This window comes from Bombus pascuorum, chromosome 12, assembly GCF_905332965.1.
Source record: "Bombus pascuorum chromosome 12, iyBomPasc1.1, whole genome shotgun sequence".
In the NCBI taxonomy this organism is placed as follows: Eukaryota; Metazoa; Arthropoda; class Insecta; order Hymenoptera; family Apidae; genus Bombus; species Bombus pascuorum.
The window spans coordinates 4,419,253-4,442,267 of record NC_083499.1 but is presented as its reverse complement, the minus strand read 5'-3'; the positions used below and the strand labels follow the sequence as shown (position 1 = coordinate 4,442,267).

At 37.5% G+C, this 23,015-nt stretch overlaps 1 protein-coding gene across 14 annotated transcripts in view; it reads left to right on the top strand.

The window, feature by feature from the left end:
* The window catches only part of LOC132912501 (TLD domain-containing protein 2), a 299,067-nt gene that overhangs the window by 178,103 nt on the left and 97,949 nt on the right, over positions 1–23,015 (top strand). For 11 of the 14 annotated variants that reach the window (XM_060969970.1, XM_060969966.1, XM_060969964.1 and 8 more), the window contains 2 exons: positions 18,834–18,902; positions 21,044–21,150. In XM_060969970.1, the coding sequence (XP_060825953.1) occupies positions 18,834–18,902; positions 21,044–21,150 (176 nt within the window). The remainder of the gene's footprint in view (positions 1–18,833; positions 18,903–21,043; positions 21,151–23,015) is intronic. The other 3 variants (XM_060969971.1, XM_060969969.1, XM_060969959.1) reach the window with 1 other exon arrangement.

The window sequence follows — 23,015 nt, the reverse complement described above, 5'->3', positions numbered from 1 at the left end:
TTTTCTATATAAGATTAAATATCTCGTAAACACGAAGTACGAGTGACAAGAGAAAAAAAGCTTCGTCGATTGATTTATCGATATCACTATATTTCCAATACAAGATACTATCGTTCGTAACTTGCAACATATTTCGCAAATTTTTGCACACGATTCTTTTTCATCCTCTTTATGTCTACAATTCACTCTGCAAATACTCTGCAGGTATTTTGCACGTTGGCTTGCATAATCCAACGAACTGTTGAAACAGCCACGCGAAAATTTGCTCTGCACCGAGCCTAAAACTAATAAATAGACACGAAGACTTAGAGAAAAGGGGAGAGGGATAGTGTTGAGTTTAATCCAGCAGACGGTTGTTTAAAGCTGGAAAATATGTAAAACAGTTGCATTATTCATCGAGCCTCTGCTCGAGGTTAATCTTCCTCCAGGCTGCGTACGTGCCAGAGTCGTAAAAGAGAAGGCGTGTCCATGGAAAGGGAAGTCGTGTACGACTTTTCGTCGCTCAAAGGAAAACCTGTACGTGTAAATGTCTGTCGCGTGTGTTGCGTCATGATTAAACCATTAAAAACATGTGAAACGCACTGGCAACTTCGCTAAATGATTCCTTGACAAGGACACATAGCCCTCACGAGTTAGGTTTCAAACGTTCTACACGATCGTGCTCTTATCGACACCGTGAAATAACAGTGGTTATGGTTATTTCCAGACAGAAGGTGTCTGTACTTGTAATTAACTCGTAATTATCTCGTAACTTGCAATAATGAATACTTGGATGATAACTCGCGGTGAGTGAGTAGTATGGTGGATGGATGATTTATGATTTTTCTGACCCCATTATTGTTATTGTATTCACTTATTTTGAGATTCCATCGATCGCACGACGTTTGTGTGACATTTTATCTTCCTATTTTATGCGAAGATCACGAGAAAAACCTACGACAAGTCATATTTTTCGAATTCTATACAGAAGAATCTTTAAAATCCCCATCTTTTTCCATTGATACAAAAGAGTTTAAAAATGGTAACGCGAAGCTATTGGATTATGACTGTTGGGATAGTTCATGATAGACGTGGAAACCATTGCTAAAGCACAGAGTGCCGACCAAGTAAAAGTAACTCACCTTCCATCTATTGTCGCTCGACCGCTCGCGTTACGCCTCGAATTACGAAGGTTTGCGGTGGATTTCGAGCGCGCCGGCCCATGAATATTCGTTCGACCGTTCTGCATTTACATAATTACAGTGGAAGCTTACAGAAACTAAAACTTTCGATTCAGATGTCCCTTTGATCGTACAAGCTCTACCATACACAGTGCATTGGCAAAAATTCCAGGACTAATGTTACTAAGAACACGCAGCTTTCAAGCAAAAGAAAATTCCACTGTACGTTACTCAACGTAAATCCGTCTCCGTAGAAGTTCTATTTGTTCAACCCTTGATAAGTGGGTCCCAGGCAACCCATCTACCAAGCGTCGAACAGCCGACGTCTGATCGATGAACGTGTGAGGGTCACAAGATCGAGAGTGCAAACAACGTTGATCGTATTTTTTCATTTAAGCGAACTGATTCTCCGCGAATGGGTCGGTTTACGCACGACTATTTTATCGTCTTTTGAGATGAATTCGTAGGGTCAGGCGGAACATGCACCAATCACGAAAATCGTTTCTCCTGCATGGCAATGCTGCAGCACACTTCTCCGTGATTGCCTGGCAATTTCTTGCTGGAAAATCAGTCGTCGTGATTAACCAGCCACCCTACTACTCACCGGATTTGACTTGTGCTGATTTTGGTCTGTTTCCTAAGCCGTAGGTGACGCTGAAAGGGCATCGTTTTGACGATGTAGAAACAGTTCGGAAGCACGTGATGGCTATTTGTGAGTACAATTTCAAAAGAGGACCACGCACACGCCTTTCGACCGGTTGCACTGAAATTTGCATCAAGAGGAAGGGGATGTATTGGATTGGCAACTAAGTAATTGCGGATTGTGTCATTAGGTGTTAATAACAAAATCCGCAATCACTTAGTTGCCAATCCAATACGTTGAACGATAGATAAGAAAATTTCATTCTCCTGAAAAGCTGTGTTCTTAATGAAATTAGTCGCCGAAGTTTTTGAACGCGCCGTGTACAAGACTCCGCTTAAACGTGTCTTAAATTTCGTATTCGACTTTAATCGAGTTGTAACGTTTAGCTCTTATCGTTAGCGTGTATCTAACGCTCGAGAGGATTCTGTCCACGAAAGATCTCGTCCTACTAACGAATTGGAAAGCTGAGCTAGTCGAGTTCGTAGCTCGTCACGGCAAACAAACTACTATTTTTAAGGAAGCGTTTCGTTAGTAACTCGCGAGAAAAAGCGTCGCAAAGGTTTCGAACGCGGATCACCTTTCCTTCTTCGACTTTGCTTGCGTTCGACTTAGTTCGAACTTCTTCGTGATAGGTTTCAACCTTCGAATGATTCGTGGAACGCACTTGTACAAGTTTTTGCGTCGCCGACTTGCTCTGCAGACTATCGAATATAATCGCACGACATCGATGTCAAGGACGATGTTTAACGAAGAGGCACGCTCGTAATTAGCGGATTGTCGGCCAAACAACAATTGAGCCGGTAACTTTGAAAGAGACCAGTTGTCTCCAGCTGGAAGAATGGACCATTTAAAAGAGCTACGCGTTTGTTTGTAGATGGAACAGGTTGTATATTTGCAAGGCGTTTCGAAACATCGCAGAGGTGCACCTTGGTTGCTTCTTTGGTGCCTTTGCAGCGTATTCGAGTGAACTTCAGCTGCAATTTACGTTACTTTAGGTGTACTCCAAGCGCGGTTTACGTAGATTTTACATGCATATTCGACGCAATTTAGATAAATTTAGATAAATTTTAGGATGTTTAGATGTCGGTAAATTTTGGCCGCGATTTGGGTAAATATTAGATGCAATTTAGCTTAATTTTCGATGTGTCCTGGATGAAATATGTTTGCCAATTTTTCGCCGTATTATTTCTCAGGTGCAATATTCCAGGTATTATATGGGTCGTTAGCTTTATCACGAAACTTCACGAAACTTTAGCTTCCCTTGCTAAAAGACTTATATCCTTGAACAAGATGGATTATTCTCTTCTTTTTTTTTTTTTTTTTTTTTTTTTTTAGCTACGTTATTTGAAAATTCGTTTAATCGCTAGATAAGATAAAAATTAGAAAATCAACAAAATTATTCTTATCGTATCTTCCTCTTGTTGTCTTCGACTTTTCCCACCTGTAATTTTCCTATGAAACAAATTCCTGGATTTTTAATAATATTCATAGAAGTACAAACTAGCATAAATATCCACAGCATACGCGTTATTAATCCAATCTTCCACGTCCTTATTATACGGTACAAGCTGAAAATCTTCGAGTATTTTCAGTTATTGCTTCGTGCTCCTATTTCATTTCTACTTTCCATAATTATACCCCTGATCCAGTTAATTTTACGATCCAACACAAATACCGCGTACTAAATTCCAACAGTCGTATCAACGAATCAATAAATTCGGCACTTTACGATTCTCGTCAAATCAAATGGATCTCTTTTTTTCCTTTTTTTTCTTTTTTTTTTTCTGCGTAAAACTGCATGCTTTAAGAGAATTCCCGTCGTCGAAGGACGTATTCGGTGTGGTTAGTTGAATCTCAAGAGTGTCGATAAATTTCGCTGCGGGACTTAATCGCCGATGTCCGTAGAAGACGTTTGACTGTTTCTGGCATCGTCCTGACCTGCCAAGAATGTTCGTTCAGTGCAGCATCGAGAGCGTTGGCAAGGTTTAATGAACGTGCAATCAGACGAGCGAGAAAGAAGGCAAAGAGACGTCGGGAAAAAACATCCGCCTAAGTACGTTGCTTTGTCGGAATTTTCTGAAAATTACCTTTCGCTCCAGTTTCTCGTCCAATTGAATTAATAATCAAAAAGAAAAATATTCTGCTGCCTTTCCATTAATTTCTGCGTATTATTTGGAACGAGGTAAATTATGTAAACTACGTATATCAACGTCTTTTTAGTTATTGAAAAACCATAGCGATATCTAAAAACAAATACGATAACGTGGACTGACAAAAAGAAAATCGCAAATAAATCACAGCGTTACTGCAACGCTGGTTCTTGATGGTTCGAGTAAGTATAATCATAAAAGATTCCCCTTTTTAATAGACTTTTATTCTTCGTCTATGCATCTGTTAGCCAGGAATAACCCGGCAAATTTCATTAAAATTGAAATAAAGTATGGTACTTCGTAGACACTGACGCGAGCCGGTGCCAAGTAATTTACGTCGAGCGAGTTGAAATATTCCCCGAAGAAGACACGGAGAACGCGTTTGCCACGCACAGGAATGATAATGACGGTAATTGGATCGAAGCAGCCAGTTACTCGATAATTAGCCCATTGTTTATCGGATAATGCACTCTCATTCTCTTGTCGTTCTTTCAATTTTCCTTTTTCCTCCACTCGTCTCAATACACCTTTGTTTCCTCTCTGCAACGGTACTCGGACGAGAGAAAGGAAAAAGAAGGAAATAAAAGATATACAGATGAGAGAAGAAAAATATAACAAGTACGTTTTCCTTCGCTGCTCTGTTACTTTGTAAGTAAACAGGGGAATTAAAAAATCGCAAAATCTAGATGGAAGAGGAACGGAGAAAATTATATTCAACAAATCTTTGGAACTTCGATTCATGACCGCGGTGCTTAAGAACATGGGATTGGAGAATGCAAATAAATTGAATCGCAAATGAACTGTTGCGTTTGCCGTAGTCTTCGTATCGAAGCTATTTCGTTCTATCTTCTCCTTCTGTCTCGAGTGACAAGAAAGTTTCGCGAAAATACAACAAACGTGCAGAGGGAAGACAGAACGTTTGCGTTAATTATAGGCAAATTGTTAACAAAGAGGAAGCGCGTTCAAATTTGAATTAAAACGCTATAAATCGATAGGTTCGTTAATGAACTGTTTTACAGAGATACGATCGTCCTTTGAACAAGTTTCTCGCTCCAGAAATTTATCTGCCGGTCCGTAAACTAATTTAAACGCGAATTTAATGACAGATTCGACGAGAATAATTTCCAACTCGTGACCTTAATATTTTCGTTTCATGTTTTCATTTTTCCCTGCTATGTTGTACGTGAAACGCGAGCACGGAGAACTCGTGCCGTAGATTCGTCGAACAAACGGCCGATTAAACATTTTGTATGGCCGATTTTGGGCTCGAAGTAATATTTAATGGGGTGATTAATGGCGGAGTTTGATCGAAGGCCACGATTGAACGAGCTCGTTAGTCAGCCACAGGGTCGAGAGGAAACGAAAGGACGTTCGCCGGAAATGAGCCACCTAATAAGCCGATCGATCGGTATTGTTTATCCGTGGATGGCGTTACAGATCGATAAGGGCAGTGGCGCATCGATTGTATAACGGGCAACATTGAAATTCCAGAGTCGGTGCGAATCCGCGCGATGAATACCAGAACAGTAGCGACGTTACCAATCGGGATCGTCCTTCGATGTCGGTGACATTGATCGTCGGAAAAATTCGGAACACGATACTCTTGTCGCCTAGAAAATATCGCAGCAATATCGTAACATGCAATAAAATAAATAGAACGGTGTGGTGAATTAGGCGGTCGATAACGTGTCCTCTACCGCGCTAAAATGTTGCATCTCTCGCTGTTAGCAAAGAGCTCGATTAACGAGTAGCCTCGTATTGGAAGTATACAGGGGCAGCCGTTAACCGAGCTTTTTACCAATACATCGTTTGTTTATTCGAATCGTTTGGTTATCGTGTTTCAGAAGGAATGTGTATCATCGTTCCATATTCTTTGTAAATCAGATTCTTCTAAATCGAGAACGCTGTGGTTAGTTGCTTGGCATACAGATTCTCAAGGATCCGATCTAATCATCCTAATAAGAACATAATAACACCAGAGTATCATTATTGTAACTTCCTTAGGCAACGATCCAACTAGACTTTCTTCCTCGTACGCTTCTCGATCTTCGATCGTAAAAAGAAGCTCGCATCCTGATACATCATCAGTACTATGAATAAGTACGTATCGCGAGTAACTATTAATACGTCCGACGCTGGCAAAAAATTATAAGAATCGTCAACTTGTGATTTTCTCCACCACATCTTCTTCTCTCTACTTTATTCCATTTTTAAGATCAATTTTCCAGTCGATAGCAGGCTATCGTAGTGAAATTTTCGCGGTTCAGGAAACAAGCTCGCGTCGTTGAAGATGCAGAGGTATCGCGTGAAAAAGATCCTCACGTTCTATAAATATTGCGAAGTGATAGAAATTCACGTAGCTGCTTTCCGTTCAACTTTAACACCTACGCGACCAAGTTCGTCGACACCGAAGCTGCGAAAGTTCATTCACCCCCGCTAGATATCAACGAACGCGTAACCATGAAGAAACGCACCGCGGACATATCAACTAGTCCAATTTGAATAAATTACATATGACAAACGTGCGTGGTATGATACTCGTATGTCGTACAGACACGTTCAAACCGATATCCATCGGCCAATAATATCTTCGCAATAATATCCAAGCTTTCTAGACGACGATAGGTTAGTCTCGGCGATAATTTACTCTGAGATTATTATGTGGCTGGTTTAATTAAACAGTGTCCTCGAAGAGAACAAGCGCACGGTGGTTCTCATCGACGACCAAGGCCACTTCCTAGAATCGCATATCGAGTCGACAATATCGATCGACGATCGACAGAAGGTTACCGTCCACGTTTCAGGCCACTTTTCGAAGCGGAAGTCTCAATTTCGAGCGTGAAATACGCGGCGAATACGAAATCGCAATTGGATTGATGGATCTTCCGACTATTACGAGTGCTGGGACCATTTGCTTTTCGTTAGAATCGGTAGAGAAGCATTAAGATAGAGAAGAGGCTAACGCTTTACGTTGCCTTTTTTAGTATTTTTAGTCACTCGTGTTTCTTTTGACATTTTGATTGAATTTAGACGGAAGATTTTTATCGAGATTTGGCGCATTTTCTGTTTTTTAATTAATTAATTAAGGTTCCGTGTAGCATCGTCCGCTTGGTGCTCGTTTGAATCGATAGAAAATTAGAAGATTCGACGAGGAAAGTTTTACTTTTACTGTTTTGAATTCGACGCGTTTCTTCCGCGATTTTGAAATTGTATTTAAATGGAAGATTTTTGGTGGAATTTGATCGGCATTTTCTGAGTTTTGGTAAAGGTTTAGGGTCGTATCCTCCGTTTGATCTTCGTTAGAATCGATAAGAGAGCTCTTGGCATCTTCGATGGGCAGTTTTCTATTTAAAATTTTTAGAATGTTTCATGCGCGTCTTTCGAAATTTGGAAGTTGAATTCGAACGGAGAACTTTTGTCGCGGATATCGTATCTGTTCGTTCAAATCCCACATTTTTTCTTCTTGTTCGTAACTACGTTTTAGAGTCGCATCAACTGCGACACCGTGGAGAATTTCTTGATGCTTAGATAAAGAATTAACAATTAATACTTTGTGTTATATTTTTGCTACATGTCACGTGCATTACACGTGTTTCTACTGCTGCAAATTTCCCATAAATGAATAAATGTCCTCGATTCAGTTATTAACTAGCTTCCTTTTAATCACCTCTCGTACAACTAATCTTCGTGTTAATCGTTTCACTCTTATCGATACTCTTTAGGATTGTAAATTCTAAATGATTAACGTAATTATTCTGATCGATCGATTCCAATATTTATCGAGATACCTAGACTGTTACGAAATTTGTTCTATTATTCATTGGAGATTTAGCTTTTATTTTATGTAGATAATCTTGAAGGTGTATAAGAAGAAACGTATGTTACGATGAAGAGATTGTAACGAGAAAATTATAATGGAAATTGAGTAAATTAATTCGAATTGAGATAAAGTAATTAAAATCATTTTTCGCTAACAACCACTGCAAGTCATTATCATGCTAATTTACCATTTAAGTATTTTACGACGTCGTAGACGTTAACACTTCGACTGCCACACCGAAATCACACGTTTCCCTCAGGACACCACGGGAGTATTTTTATTATTCAAAGCATATAATGACAAAATAATAATAAATTGATGATGTAAGACAACTTTCTTCCCCAATGGACCGTTTATCTTATTGGTGGTCACGGGTGACCACCGTGGCGCTTTGGTAACAGTTGATAGCGACATATTATAACAAGACTCGTTTATTTCAACAAACCAGTCGCATTCGTTACTTCGTCGTAAGCAAAACGTGCAGAATATATTGTTGAAACGTGTAGAAGATATTAGTAAACAATATTTGCTCATTCTATATATAATAGTAAGGTATGTGCACACTTCTAACTTCATTTATATGATTATAAAGCAGCATTTACGATTTTTTTCTAAGGTGTGTTTATAATAATATTCGTAGATTACCCCTCGAAGATATGGATGCAAACACAGTGCACCGTTAGATGCAGGATTTGTTCTCATTTTTTTTTATTGATGCTTTAATAAAAATATTTAATTGTTCAATGGGGCACTTTTTATTTCAAAGTATCTTCAATTTATTGGTTATATTCGAAATGCGCTAACTGTCAATTTTCATTCAATTGTAAGAAGTTCAAGCGCTCCGGTCACCAGTCACCAGTCACCACCGTGGCGTTATGGGAGAAACCGTGGTGATTGATCATATATGACCAACGTGGCAGTCAAAGTGTTAAGAGGCTTATCAAATTCCCACCTTCCAAAGAAAAATCTACAAACATACGTATATTTGAACAAACTTAAAAACTTCTTGCTATCTGACACGAAACAGCGCTATTGCACCTGCTACGTTCTTTCCGTCATTTTCGATTTAATTAATTATATAATTATAAATTATATATTATTAAATAATTATATTTCTCTAACGTTAAAAGATATCCTCAGTTTGAAGCAAATTTGAAAATGATCTTATGGACACGCATAATTTCGCGTTTCGATCGTACGTTGAACGTCTTCTTAAAACGTTACCATTTTTGCCTTTTTTATTTCTCAGACTGAGACCAACATCGAAATATAAAAATTAATGTAAGAAATAATAGAGCGAGGCGCAAAATTTATTTCATAACAACGAACAACAGTTCTATACGTAATTGTAAATATTGTATACGTTCTATATATTTGACGCGAATAATAATTCTGTTTCATAACAATTCTATGCATTGGAAATAGAACGTGTAGTCTTTGAACTGGGCTGAAGGAACGCTGTCATATTACAAATAGAAAGGAATTCTCTTCCATCTGCTGTACAGAAAGAAAGATATTCTTCGTTAGAGTCGGATCTTAGCAGCTGCCTGCAAAGTAATAACGCGTGACTGAAATGATAAAAGACCTTTTCTGTCGATCGATCGATCGAATACGAGCGGGACGAACAACGACCCGGCGATATTGCGCCTGATGAAATAACGCCGTGTCGCCATAAAAATGTTTCCACGTTTGAAGCGATCGCGAGACAAAACACCGTTTAAACCACACCACGTTCCCGCCATTCTACCGCGACTAATAAAAAGTTTGCAGAAGCGCCGGCTGATTTAAACGGCAGGATCTTCGTATCCGGAAACGGCGAGCTTACGTCGTGACTTCCCGGAGGAAAGTCGTTTTTGTCACAGCCGAGCGTACAATTAAAAGTTAAGACTGCCTACTCCGAACAGTCCGCAACAGTCGACTGGAAATTTTTTCACGCGCTCGATACCATGGAAGCTTCGAACGTTCGTTTCGCAAAAGTTTATTAACCGCTTTAATTTCCGCTGTTTGCGCTTAACGCTCTGAGAAATTGTTCCCCAGCTTGTGAAAAACGAAAATCGCTTCTTGTAAATTATTGGCTTATTCGAAACGTACGTATGTGTTATATAATGTATGTATATAATGTATATATGTAATATGTATATATAATATATGTAGTAAAGATTATTGAGAAACATATCTGCTTATGTATTTACGTATTATATATAAAATGTATCTAATATAATGTAATATGTAGCGTATATGTAAATATATATATAATAATAATAATAATGTATAAAGATACGTTTTTCTATAATCTTTACTGTTCGTTGGACAGCTTCGCGTTGAATTCTTTTAAAAATAGTTTTTTAAAGGTAGATAGCATTCTTGCTAATCGTCGTTATCGTTGGGCTCAATAGGCACGCTTCAAAGAAAAATAATGAAACTTCGTTTCGAACCAATGTTGGTCGACCATGAAATTCGCTTCCCGATTAGATACCGCTCCACCTTGGCCAGTTGATCACAGTGGAAGGTAATAGTTTCATCGAAATCGTTCATAAAATCTTAATATCACTGGTGATTTTAAATTCGTCAATGAAATATAGGGGGAGAAAAAGGTGGGAATCAATTTTAATATCCTTAGATGTACACAAGTATTATCTGAACATACAGGAAGAAATGTAAATCCATAAATGGATACCAAAGCATTTTATTATTTCCGTTTCGAGCCAATATACCGTGTGATATGCAAACTTTCAAAGATCAAGAACGTTTCACGTTGCGAAGGACGTAATGGCGACACGCCGACGAAACGAGCAAAAATGAAACGCACGGAAGGAAAATATCATATCGATGAGAAAAATCGCGAAGGTTAATCGCGTTTTAATCGTTGTTTGATCGAAAGCTGATTGAACGTTGCCAACGATGCGCTCGATTCTAAAACAAATAAGCACGTTTTTACTTGCACACGAGCGCGAGATTGATGTATTCTTCGCGATCGAAGCGTGACCGGAAGCGCCAAGATGCATCGCATCTTTCTCGCCAAATGCAGACTGTTTAACTCCGGCTACGAGCACATAGCCACGTCACGATCTCCGGTGCTGATTTACAGTGACGGTCCAGTCACGTTTCACTCGCGGCCCGTTAAAATATTATCCCCCGGGACGAGAACTGAATAATATTTCGTCGAACTGTAACCAGAACGTGAGCAAGAACGGCGTAAATCAAGTTACAAGCGTTCCTTTTATCTACTTCTAATCCGTTGTTCGGTTCGACTGAAACTTCTGATTTTCACCGTTTAACGTTTTCGTTGTTGAATTTTTATTCGAACTGGGAAAAAAAAATATATATGTTTTCTTTTTTTAACAAAAAATTAGACTACCACACTGAAATCACACGTTTCGCTCAAGACACCACGGGAGTATTTTTATTATTCAAAGCCTATAATGGCAAAATAATAATAAATTGATGATGTAAGACAACTTTCTTCCCCAATGGACCGTTTATCTTATTGGTGGTCACGGGTGACCACCGTGGCGCTTTGGTAACAGTTGATAGCGACATATTATAAAAAGGCTTCGTTTATTTCAACAAACCATTCGTATTCGTTATTTCGTCGTAAGCAAAACGTGCAGGATGTATTGTTGAAACGTGTTGAAGATATTAGTAAACAGTATTTGCTCATTCTATGTATAATAGTAAGGTATGTGCATACTTCTAACTTCAATTATATGATTATAAAGCAGTATTTACGATTTTTTTCTAAGGTGTGTTTATAATAATATTCGTAGATTACCCTTCAAAGATATGGATGCAAACACAGTGCACCGTTAGATGCAAGATTTGTTCCCATTTTTTTTATTGATGTTCTAATAAAAAAGTTTAATTATTCAATGGGGCACTTTTTATTTCCAAATATTTTCTATTTATCGGTTATATTCAAAATGCCCTAACTGTCTATTTTAATAAAATTTTTACAATTGTAAGAAGCTCAAGCGCTCTGGTCACCAATGGCCACCGTGGAGTTACAGGAGAAACCGTGGTGGTCGGTCATATATGACCAATGTGGCAGTCAAAGTGTTAAAATTGACGTTTTGACATGAGTTTGCAGTAGTACGCCAAAGCAATTATAGGGTCAACTATCGCGGACGATTTTATTGCACCAATCAAGCGGATAATAAAAGCAAATTCGCATATAAATTTGATAAATCGACGTGCCGTTTTTGTGACGCCGTGATGGACATTGACTTTTAGATATAATTAAAAAGGATAAGCAGATACAAAGTTAGAGGAAAGGCGCGATCGTTTCTTGACATATTACGTTGTAGGAGATGCGAATTTTTACGAAACTGCCTGATGCAAAATGTCTGCCAAGGTGTCGTAGGAAATTTCGAAAGAGTTTCTTTCCAAGCGGCTTGAAGCAGTCACCTTTCTACCTACCGATGGAAGTCGTGTCGCGATTCTATTTCTACCTTGTAAGTACCACGTACGTACACTATCGTTCATAAGTATTTCGATACTTAAATTGATTTACGCCAATAAGACGTAGAGGAGCGTGTAACATATAGTAGAAGCGATATGTGACATATTGTACGTCCATGTAATAAATTAATGGAAAATGAATAATCGTAGAATATTTATTTAATCAATAGGTTATACATTTTCTTCGATGTTTTTACAAACGAATTATTGAAATTAACTGTTGGAATTATATAATTACTAAATTATCCTATCAAAAGTAGAAATTTATGGTAGTTGAACAAGTATTAATTGCTTTTTTTTTTTTTTATTTCAACGATGGAATTGCTGGATCGTTACGCGTTCAATAGAACTTAGAACCAAAGTATTTCGACAAATTTTCCGTATTTTCTTATACTTTCGCAACTTTTTGACGGAAGAATATTCTAATCGTAATTAGAGCTAACGACGTTGTCAAATGCAAGTAAGAACCTGGGATACTTTTGAAGCGTAGTGTACTTGGATAAAACTAGTTTCCAACGCGCTCGGTACCGATCGATGTAGACGGTGATCACGTTGATGCACTTATGGTCACGGGTCGATGTTATCGAGAGCGTGCATCGACGAAATGCGCAAGGGACGATAAACGTGGATACGTTCCTCTTCGATGAACAGAATCCTCGACTGCCTGATTGCGATTTAATAAGCTGGTTTAATTTCTTTTTAACGATGCAATGATAAGCATTTGCATGTGTTGAGACGGTTAATTACCAGGGAAATGTGCGAGTATATGGGTCAGCGTGTCTGAGAAGATGTTCAAGATAAAAGAGAGGAAGAATGTCGGGTAGTCGAGGAATTTTGATTATCAGTTAAAATCTTTGCGAATTATCGCTGTATAAATAGCGCAAATGACCAACGATGATAAAGTTTATGTAAACAATAGTGAGAACTGTAATAACAATGTTCGTTACGGGAATTAATGTTATAAGAGTGCAATAAAAAATAATAACAATGTACTTCGCGTGTCTGAATCTCTCATATATTTTAAAGAAGGAAAAAAACCGCATTAATGTGATGCAAATGATTTTCGCGTATTTCGTATATTAAATAGCTCCTTTAGGGTGAGCATGCTAAATCTAAATTTAAGTTTCTATGATATGTAATAGCTACAAAAGATATTGCACATACAATCATAAATATTGCAATTACTTATTAACAAACTTTAAAACAAAAATTAAATACAAAGAACAGGGGGACCAACAAAGTAGGTGAAAAACAAGGACGATAAAAATAAGATAAAAGAAGACGATTGACAAAGATAATCGAGTTATTACAAGTAACAATTGTCGCGCATGACCCGCCTCAAGACAGTAACAGAATCATAGAAAGTATCAATTTTGTTGTCTATTAAACTTGTTGACAAATATACGCATTAGGCGAATAGAATTAGATTTACCGCAAGAGCTACACGGGTGTTGCTGTTGAAAAAAGCGTAAATGGGAATCTGGAAGCTCCGCAAGGAGTGTAGTTTTTAAACAATTCGAGAATTCCCGGAGAATTCGTGGCACCACTTGAGACAAACAAGATGCCACGTATGGCGCGTCTCTGCTCAAGCAGATAATATGTTTCAACTAGAAAGCTTAAGTATATATTCGATTTTTCAATCGAAAGACACGGGACAAGCCATGTGTCTCGCTGCTATCCTTTAAGAATCTATGTCGGACACCTATCAATAGCGGAACATAAGTATTACTGGTAAGGAGACCAGATATCACAACTAAACTCCAAACGGGGACGAAGAAGGCTGCAGTACAACTGTTAGAAAGTATTAATGTCAGTAAAGAGCTTCGATGCTGTGCTGACGAGACCGAGGATCTTGTAGCATCGGTTAACGATTTCATGGATGCGAGTTTCAAACGATAAATTGGAGAATAACGTTATTATAGCGTTTACACGCTAATAAATTTAAATTTTTTTAATTAAAGCTCGAATATTACATTTCGTATCACTTACGCTAGTCTTTACATATCATCGTATGACCACGAAGCTTTGACGCTATGAGAATGGAATGTAGAACTTGATATACCTCTGAGTTTGCTCCGCGCATAGGCATTACAAACACGTCGGATGAAAACTATGTTTTCAATTATTGATGGTGTTCTATCGATTTTTTTCGTAGAGAAGATACGACAGAACAGTGCGAAATTCGTTCGCCAATATCGTCATTTTATTGGTAGCGTTAACATCAGGTGTTCTGGTACTATCGATAATTAAGGTAGTAACCCGGATATCGGATAATAATTAGCACGTTATAGCATGAGAGATTATTTGGCAATCCTGAGTGTAGTTTGCAGAATGTTCTGACAAGTTGTATCTTCGTCGAACGTGGTTTGAACAAGTCGAAGTTTTGTTATCGATGGACGATCAAACGTAGCTTAGACGAGCTCTTGATGGGTTACCAGTCCATCGAACGTAGTTTCGAACAAGTTGTGTGGTTCGATATGCTGTCTATGATGTTCGTATTTAGAGGACATGAAAACGGATACAGATTGGATATGTAGAATGCAACGTTGTCCATTGAGAGGTCGTGGAATTCGAAGCAGATGAAACGTCAGGCTTGTAAAATGTGATACTCCTTGTATCAAAGGTAGGAATACGATACATACTGATAAGTCTGGCTTTGTAGAACACTATACTGGTCATCTTGGGGTCGTGGAACGTTATAGCGATGAATCTAAACTCGCAGAATTCGATGCTGTCTAGAGTTTGGATTTGATCAATGTTTTATCAGAAATGATAATAGTGGATTTCGAGATTTACCAAAGTTATTGGATCTTCGTGGTCTTTCTGATCTCTAGATCGTTGAGTTTCTGGTTTTTGCAAATCCATGCATTTTCAAATATTTGGTATTCTTCAGATGTCTACAATTTGTCAAACGTTTGTCGTGTCCGTGTCTCTAAAATGTTTGGAATTTCTCGGGTCTTGGTGGTCCTTCGGATCTCTAGATTCTAGATCAACGAGTCTCTGATTTGTAAATCTATACATTGAAGAACTTTTAGTATTCTTTAAATGCTTCGAATTTTTCAAATCTTTATCATGTTCATGTCTCTGGAATCTTTGAAATTTCTGTCATCTTCTAAATTTATAAATTTGAAAGAATTGGATTCCAAACCACTGAATCTTCTAGTTATTCCAGAACCTTTGTAATACTTGCAAATTTTGCAGCATAGATTTTTAAATTGACTGAAATCTCTTTTCTTTTTTTTTTTAATTTATGAATCTCTATAAAATCCATAGATTTTTTTAAATTATTCTCAGATTTATATGATTTTCTGGCATTACTCTAAGTCCTCTGTAGTTCTTGAAATCTTTGGAACCTTAGATCTCTAGAACATCTGCCATCTCTTTCTATTGGCCATGAAATTTCTATGATCTCACAAACTTATGAGAATATGTCAATTTTTAGATTATTCAACCTTATAGAATTACTGTACGATGTTTATAGTCTCTGGAATCTTCCAAGTCTACTAAGTTCCTGATAGAATTTTCACGGTTGCCTATATCTCACCAATATGTATACAAAATCAAAGGAATCACAAATCAAATACGTATCTACTCCCACGACACGGAACATCTGTGAAACAAAATATTATTCTCAGAAATATTCAATGTTATCGTACCAAAAACTAAAGTTGCCGTATTTTCCTTGGACGATTTGTCAATTGGCTCGAGAGTGAAATTTATTATTTATATCCCCCTTCCTCCGTGACCACGTACTTCCTGCACCTTATTGACTTCGCTTTAGCATTACGTATTTATAGTAGTATGAAATATTACCGAGGCAACGTAAGTACGTGTTTCCTGTTTCCTAACAATTTACACAGCCGAGACCAACTAAAAACTGTTCGTTTAGTTCTTGCGATCTTGATCACAGTGTCAAGCGTGAAGTTCGTTAAAATTGTTGGCGGGGCAAAACACAAACATTGCGCGTAAATCAGAGTTAGTTCGATCGAAACTAGGTGCTGTTTATTTATTTTTCCCCCGTGTCTCGTGTTAGTCGATGATTCCGATCTGTTAACAAGGCAGCCTGCCAAACGTGACATTCTGCTGTTTCCAAAAATATAGTCCGATGATATCACGCCTGTTTTCCTCATAAATTTCCTTCGTTGTTTTCAACTAAAGGACCCTAGCTAGATATTGCAGGGAGGAAAGTTTGGTTGCTTCGACTTTGCTTATAGACAGCTGCTCGAATATATCAGTGTGATTTATTGTATGGACTGATCCAACGAATACAATGGATACCGTACTCTTCTGTGACTTACGTGGCAATTTCTACCTTCTTTTGCGTGTTCTTTCGCGATTACCGAATAACGTTAAGCCAGAGTGGTAATATAAATTTCCTATTTTTATTTCCTTCGTTTACGTCCTTGCCACTTAAATTCTGTGTTACAGCGGGAAATGCCCAAACCTCAAATTCATAAAATTGCGAAGCTTTGGGGATATATAGGTACGTATCACGCAAATTTGTTCACTGTGCCAATTCACTCTAGAAGGGCGAAATTGACCCTTGAAAATCCGACTATTTTCCCATTTTACGTTATAACGCGAGAGTTATAAGAGACGGAAAAAGGTTTTCATACGAAAGTTGGTTACTTTTTTAAATCAGGATTATCGTTTGACAACAGATATATCGATGTTGTAGCGAGTTGTAACGCAAAATCGGAAAATAGCCGGATTTTCAGCAGTCAATTTCATCCCCTTAGGGAGAATTTAGGTGGCAAAAAAGATTTCGGAATATATAGGTATCTACATATACAGGGGTTGAACAAAATAATGGATGCCATATCTATATATGTATAACATATAACAAGTGTTTCCATTAGTTTGTTCAATCCCTATATATATATAGATCCTCTTCGTATCCCCGAAGTTTCATAATTTATTGAATTTATGGCTAATTTTTCTCTGTTATTAAATTCCTTAATTTTCTTCATCTACTTGATTGATCTTAATCTTCCTTAATTGATTCTTAACCTTACAAGGCGTCTGTAGAATGAAGTAACAAAACGTAAATTGTAGGAACAAAAGCCACTTTCATCAGAAGACTTTCATCGTAATACATTTGCAACTATTGTCCGTAAATATCGTGATACGTAAAATGGAAATTACGATCACAGTGCTCCATGAATGATATTGCTGCGACTTGTGTAAATCCAAGTGAAAAATATTAATAACTTGCAATGAAAGAGCAATTTGGTTGCTCGATTGATTTTATTACCGAAAAACGAAGCAGGAGGGAGTTTTCTGCTTCAGTAGTTCTCTGGCGTAATATAAACTACAACTGGATTCGTCGTCTAGAGCAGAAATACACGAGTCGACCTCGGAAACTCGATCGAAAATAGAAGCAAACGGTCGCTCGAATGCAGATCCGGTGTAACGAGTGAACTCGTCAGGATAGGGGACGGTAATCGAATTAAAGCATCGCTGGTAGTTAGCGTCGGATGAAAGCTGTGACATGACGCTGCGAATGCGCCGTTTCAAATCGAGCAGATCCAGCTCCAGTCATCGTTTAGGGATATCTATTCTGGCATCCTTCCACCATCGTGTCTTTATATTCCGGCGCGTAATTCGATAATTTGATTTTGCTCAATGTTATGCAAATAGTCCTGCCTCGAACGAATTCGTATCGATCGAGCTTGAAATTTCATTCTTCAAATAAAATGCACAAGATTATGTCAGATTTTCTATTCATACTACTGCTCATAATTAATTCGAATAACGCACATTTAGACCATTTACGTTCACACATTTCCTACAATACATTCACGCTTTCATGGTCGATACTAAGAACAAAAGTCAATAAGAGATAAGAATAATCTTTGATATCATTAACAAATACGATTATTTATTGGGTCAATAAATACTGGTTTGTATTATTGGTTAGAAATTACACGTGTGTTTCATTGAAATTACTGAAATAGTTTATTTTATTTTATTGTAAAAGTTTATCGATTTTTGAAGTCGTTTGAATTATTACGAGCATCCGGGTGGGTATACATCCAAGGTATTGACGATTACGATGATGAAGTTTGGAAAGTTTTAGTCAGTTGGAAATAATACTAAAGAACATAGTTTGCAACTGTATGCTTTTAAATCTTTGATGATGATATCACACAGTATGTGATATTCCAAGAATTACAGGAAAGTATATGCATGAGCATCGAAATGTATGTTGTTTTATTTTTGCAGTTACCTGCTTGTGTGAGATGATTTTATCGTTATCGAATTCGAGACTCGAGTCTCTTGTCAACATGACGATCATTGATTTTTATTTAATCGCTTTCTGTTATATTTCTTATTTCATATCGATTTAATGTACCTCATGGTTTCCTTTAGTTTGGCGAAAAATGAACTTTAAATTCGATATGTAACAACCAGTGCAATGGAAATTACTACGTTTCACAAATATATCGTTCGTTTTTCTCTTTAACTGAAATTATCCCGCCATTATCCAGTTTTACGATCCCCATCAATTTTATTCGCGCATTAATTTTATTTTAAGCATTTTGGCACGCAGTTGCATGTAAACTCACCGCTGTCGTTTTGGATTGTTTGTTGCATCGTAGGTCCAGGCGAATGTCCCAGGATATCACGCATTCCAGATCCACAGAAAATCTCACAGTATCCTATTTCAGGTATGTACAACTCTAGAAATTTCAATTAGAATGGCTGTACGACGATGAGTTGCAAGCATTATGTATAGGATTAGGCAAAATATATATTTTCTGTGTGTATGCAATTGCCATGTAACTTGGAAATTATTTATACACATATCTATATTTTTTCGCTGGTCATACATTGTACTATATTATTTCATTTTCTTTATTCATTCCTATACACCGTGCATCTCATATTCATCGATACAAGCAGATATCCACTAAACTGTACATTATTGGAAAAAGTATTACGAATAAAGCTTACTTTCCTTCACGGAGATGGAGTATCCAGACGGGCGTTTCGAGATTTTAAGCCTGACCTTTGATTTTTCAAATGGAGCGAAAATGGGACATGCTATGTATATTTTAAATTGTCTACAAAAAGAAGTATTAACACTTTGACTGCCATGCGGAAATCACACGCTTTGCTCAGGAGGCCACGGGAGTATTTTTATTATTCAAAGCATATAATGGCAAAATAATAATAAATTGATGATGTAAGACAACATTCTTCCCCGATGGACCGCTTACCTTATTGGTGGTCACGGGTGACCACCGTGGCACCTTGGTAACAGTTGATAGCGACGTATTATAACAAGGCTTCGTTTATTTCAACAAACCATTCGCATTCGTTATTTCGTCGTAAGCAAAACGTGCAGAATATATTGTTGAAACATGTAGAAGATATTAGTAAACAGTATTTGTTCATTCTATATATAATAGTAAGGTATGTGCACACTTCTAACTTCAATTATATGATTATAAAGCAGCATTTACGATTATTTTCTAAGGTGTGTTTATAATAATATTCGTAGATTACCCTTCAAAGATATGGATGCAAACACAGTGAACCGTTAGATGCAGGATTTGTTCTCATTTTTTTTATTGATGTTCTAATAAAAATGTTTAATTGTTCAATGGGGCACTTTTTATTTCAAAATATTTTCTATTTATCGGTTATATTTAAAATGCCCTAATTCTCAATTTTCATAAAATTTTTACGATTGTAAGAAGCTCAAGCGCTCCGGTCACCAATGACCACCGTGGAGTCACAGGAGAAACCGTGACCAACGTGGCAGTCAAAGTATTAAGGTATTCGAGTCGAAGAATGGTCGATTCAGAAGATATTCTTACTTTGATTCTTGCAAATGTTATCGTATGAAAGACAAGGAAAAATAGCGCAGGTACTTCTACGTTCTCCTTGTCTTTCGTACACTCAACTGAACGAAGTTAACATGGTATACCTTTTAAACTAATCGCATACGGGTATACCTTAATATTTTTCTCTAAATAATTAAAAACAAACTGCATCGAGCGATGCATGTAGAAAAATGTACGTATAATTCCATTTAAAAAAGACAAAGGTAGCCTTGAAATCCCGAAAACGTATTCACCTAGACAAATCTGGTGGTCGTCGGAACATGTCCCCCTTGAAACAGAACAAGTTTTATCTGAAACGTTTTCTCGAATAACGTATCGATTATTGTCAATCTGCGAATATAAAATCAAAGTTTTAACCATTGTAAAATTTTCATCAGGAAGGATTAAAAATCCGCGGACATTGCACAAATACGAGAAGTACGTACTCATCGGTTTAGCGGATTTTACTTGTTGCAACATCAGATAACTCGTTCGCGCCTCGTGCTCCTCCATTCTTCAAACTTGTTATTTCTCTCTCTCTCTCTCTCTCTCTCTCTCTCTCTCTCTCTCTCTCTCTCTCTCTCTTTCGTAGCCGGCAATTTCATTGACGGAAGCCTTCCATTGTTGCTCGCTATCTTCGCAGACCATTCTGTCCTGTGGATACGTCTTTTAGGGTTCGTTTATATACGACGCATGGCTCGTTGCATCGTGAAATTGCATCGTGTCTCGCCTCGCCGACTCTGCTTTTGCAAAGAATATAGAAAAGAAAAACGAAAGAATGAAACGGAACAGAAGAGTAACAAAAGGCTACACGAATAATATTCTGTGTTTAACCGTGTACGATTCAGTTCTGTAAGTTCGTATTAGAAATTTCGAAACTCGTTTGTTCCAACGAACCTATTTTAACGTCAAGAGTCAAGGAATAGAGAAAGTACAGGGTTTCATCGTTTCAATGGTTAATTAAACTTTTGCTTTCACAGGAGCAAGAGTCGCAGCGTGGATCATGGATTCGCCGCGCCTTTCGATTGGGATTCATCGAAGAACAAGGTCGAAGGACGGTTCGAATCGGTCGACGAATTCACGAAGGGTGAGTAAAATCTTGTTTCCATAAATGTTTATTTAAGAAAAGATTTTCGCGTAGCAATAAAAAAGGCAGGTGACTTTTATGAATTTATTTTTTTTTTTTTCTTTCTTGTGGACCAACTATGAGTCATATGGGACTAGACCTTTTTGGGACGTAGATAGCCTTAAGGTAGAAATTCATTCTTTTATTTCAGTTCTCCGTATTCGTTCGTTGTATATATTATGCACAAGTTCCCATTTCAAGTAGTCGTCTTTGACCATTCAGGTTTGACCTTGATGTAACCATTGTCACGGTCATCCGAAAGCAAAAATTAAGAAATTTATTTTTTCGGCAAATGAGTTCAATTTATATCGTTTAAAAGAGATATTATAAATAAATGATGAAATAAAATTTTGAGCTTCGATTCTTGGAGAAATTTGTAACAGAGGGAATTGATTAATCGATTACTCGTTCGCTTATCGCCAGTTTAAAAAGTTATTAAACGTGCCACTCTGGAGAGATAATTAACGATTAGAAAAATTAAAATAAACAGGATTACAATTTCATAAATACTTCAAAACCATATTTACATGCCAAAAAGGTCTAGTCCAGTAAGTGAAACTAAAAAAAATCACTTGCTTTCATCGAAGGACTTTTTTTCTTAAACTTCTTATCTTCGTTTAATATTCTAACGAATTTGAAGTTCCATCGAAATTTTCCTTATGGTCGCGGAACGTATAGTCGTTGAACAAACGTTAAATCGACGTTTTATCGACATATCCGTGGAGCCAACGAATAAAGGAATGATAAGCAGAAAAATCAAAGAAACACACCGATACGATAATCGTAACAACTACTAGAACAAACAAAAAATTGCGTTAGATCGGCAAAGAGGAAGATTATAAAAGGAAAAACGGGGGAAACGGAGCAACATTCACAGTGGTTTATCTCGAGAACGAAACTCTCGCAGAATTTTCGTTTCACCACGCGCTCACAGACCGCGTAATTGCTGAATTATCTCATACAATTAATCTTTGCTTTCTTTCTTGAAATTCCAATTCATCGGGCACGCACCGAAAGTTCTACTTACGTCTGCTTGCAATTGAATTTAGACCCGATCCTGTCGATAACATATCCTTAGAGTTTATTACGGCTTATCGATGGTAACGAGATAAACGATTTTCACCGTGAAAAAATGTCGGTGAAAGTCGAAAGCGATCCAGTGTTCTGATAATAGAGATTGCGATCGAAATTCATAGTTAAGTAACTGTATATCACGTGGAAGTATTAGGTTGTCCGAAAAATGTCTTTCTTTCGCGAACGTATTTTTTACAACAGTGCACCTTCATACAAACGTGAAACCAAGTCTGTGAAATATCTTGGTGTTTATCTCAACAGAACAAAGTGGACCGTACGTAATTCGACAAAATAATATAAAACAAAAAACGTTGTGCGTCTATTATTTCCTCATAAAACGAAAGAAACTTTTCGGACAACCTGATAGATACGGTAAGCTACGCTACGACGAAGTAGCTTACAACTGGTAGATGCTACAAAGCGCAAAGGTGCTGCAACGAATACAAGAAAATATTCGCCACTCCGCTTTCGTTACGACTGTAAAGAGTAAACGTTAACTGACGATGCAAATCTCTTTAAATCTCTCTCGATTAACGGTATCCAGCCTGTAGAAGATAATTAAACAGCGTAAAAAGTCGTGAATAGCGCTATAAACCAGCTTGGTGAAAGATGAACGAGTAGTGGATGTCACGGTGAAGAGGCGAGATTTGTTTATAGGAAGGTTGGCTAACGCGATTGCCTCGATATTTTATGAGTCGTGTTAAAGAAATAGATTTCATATTATTCTTACCATTCGTTTCTTTTAGTTCATA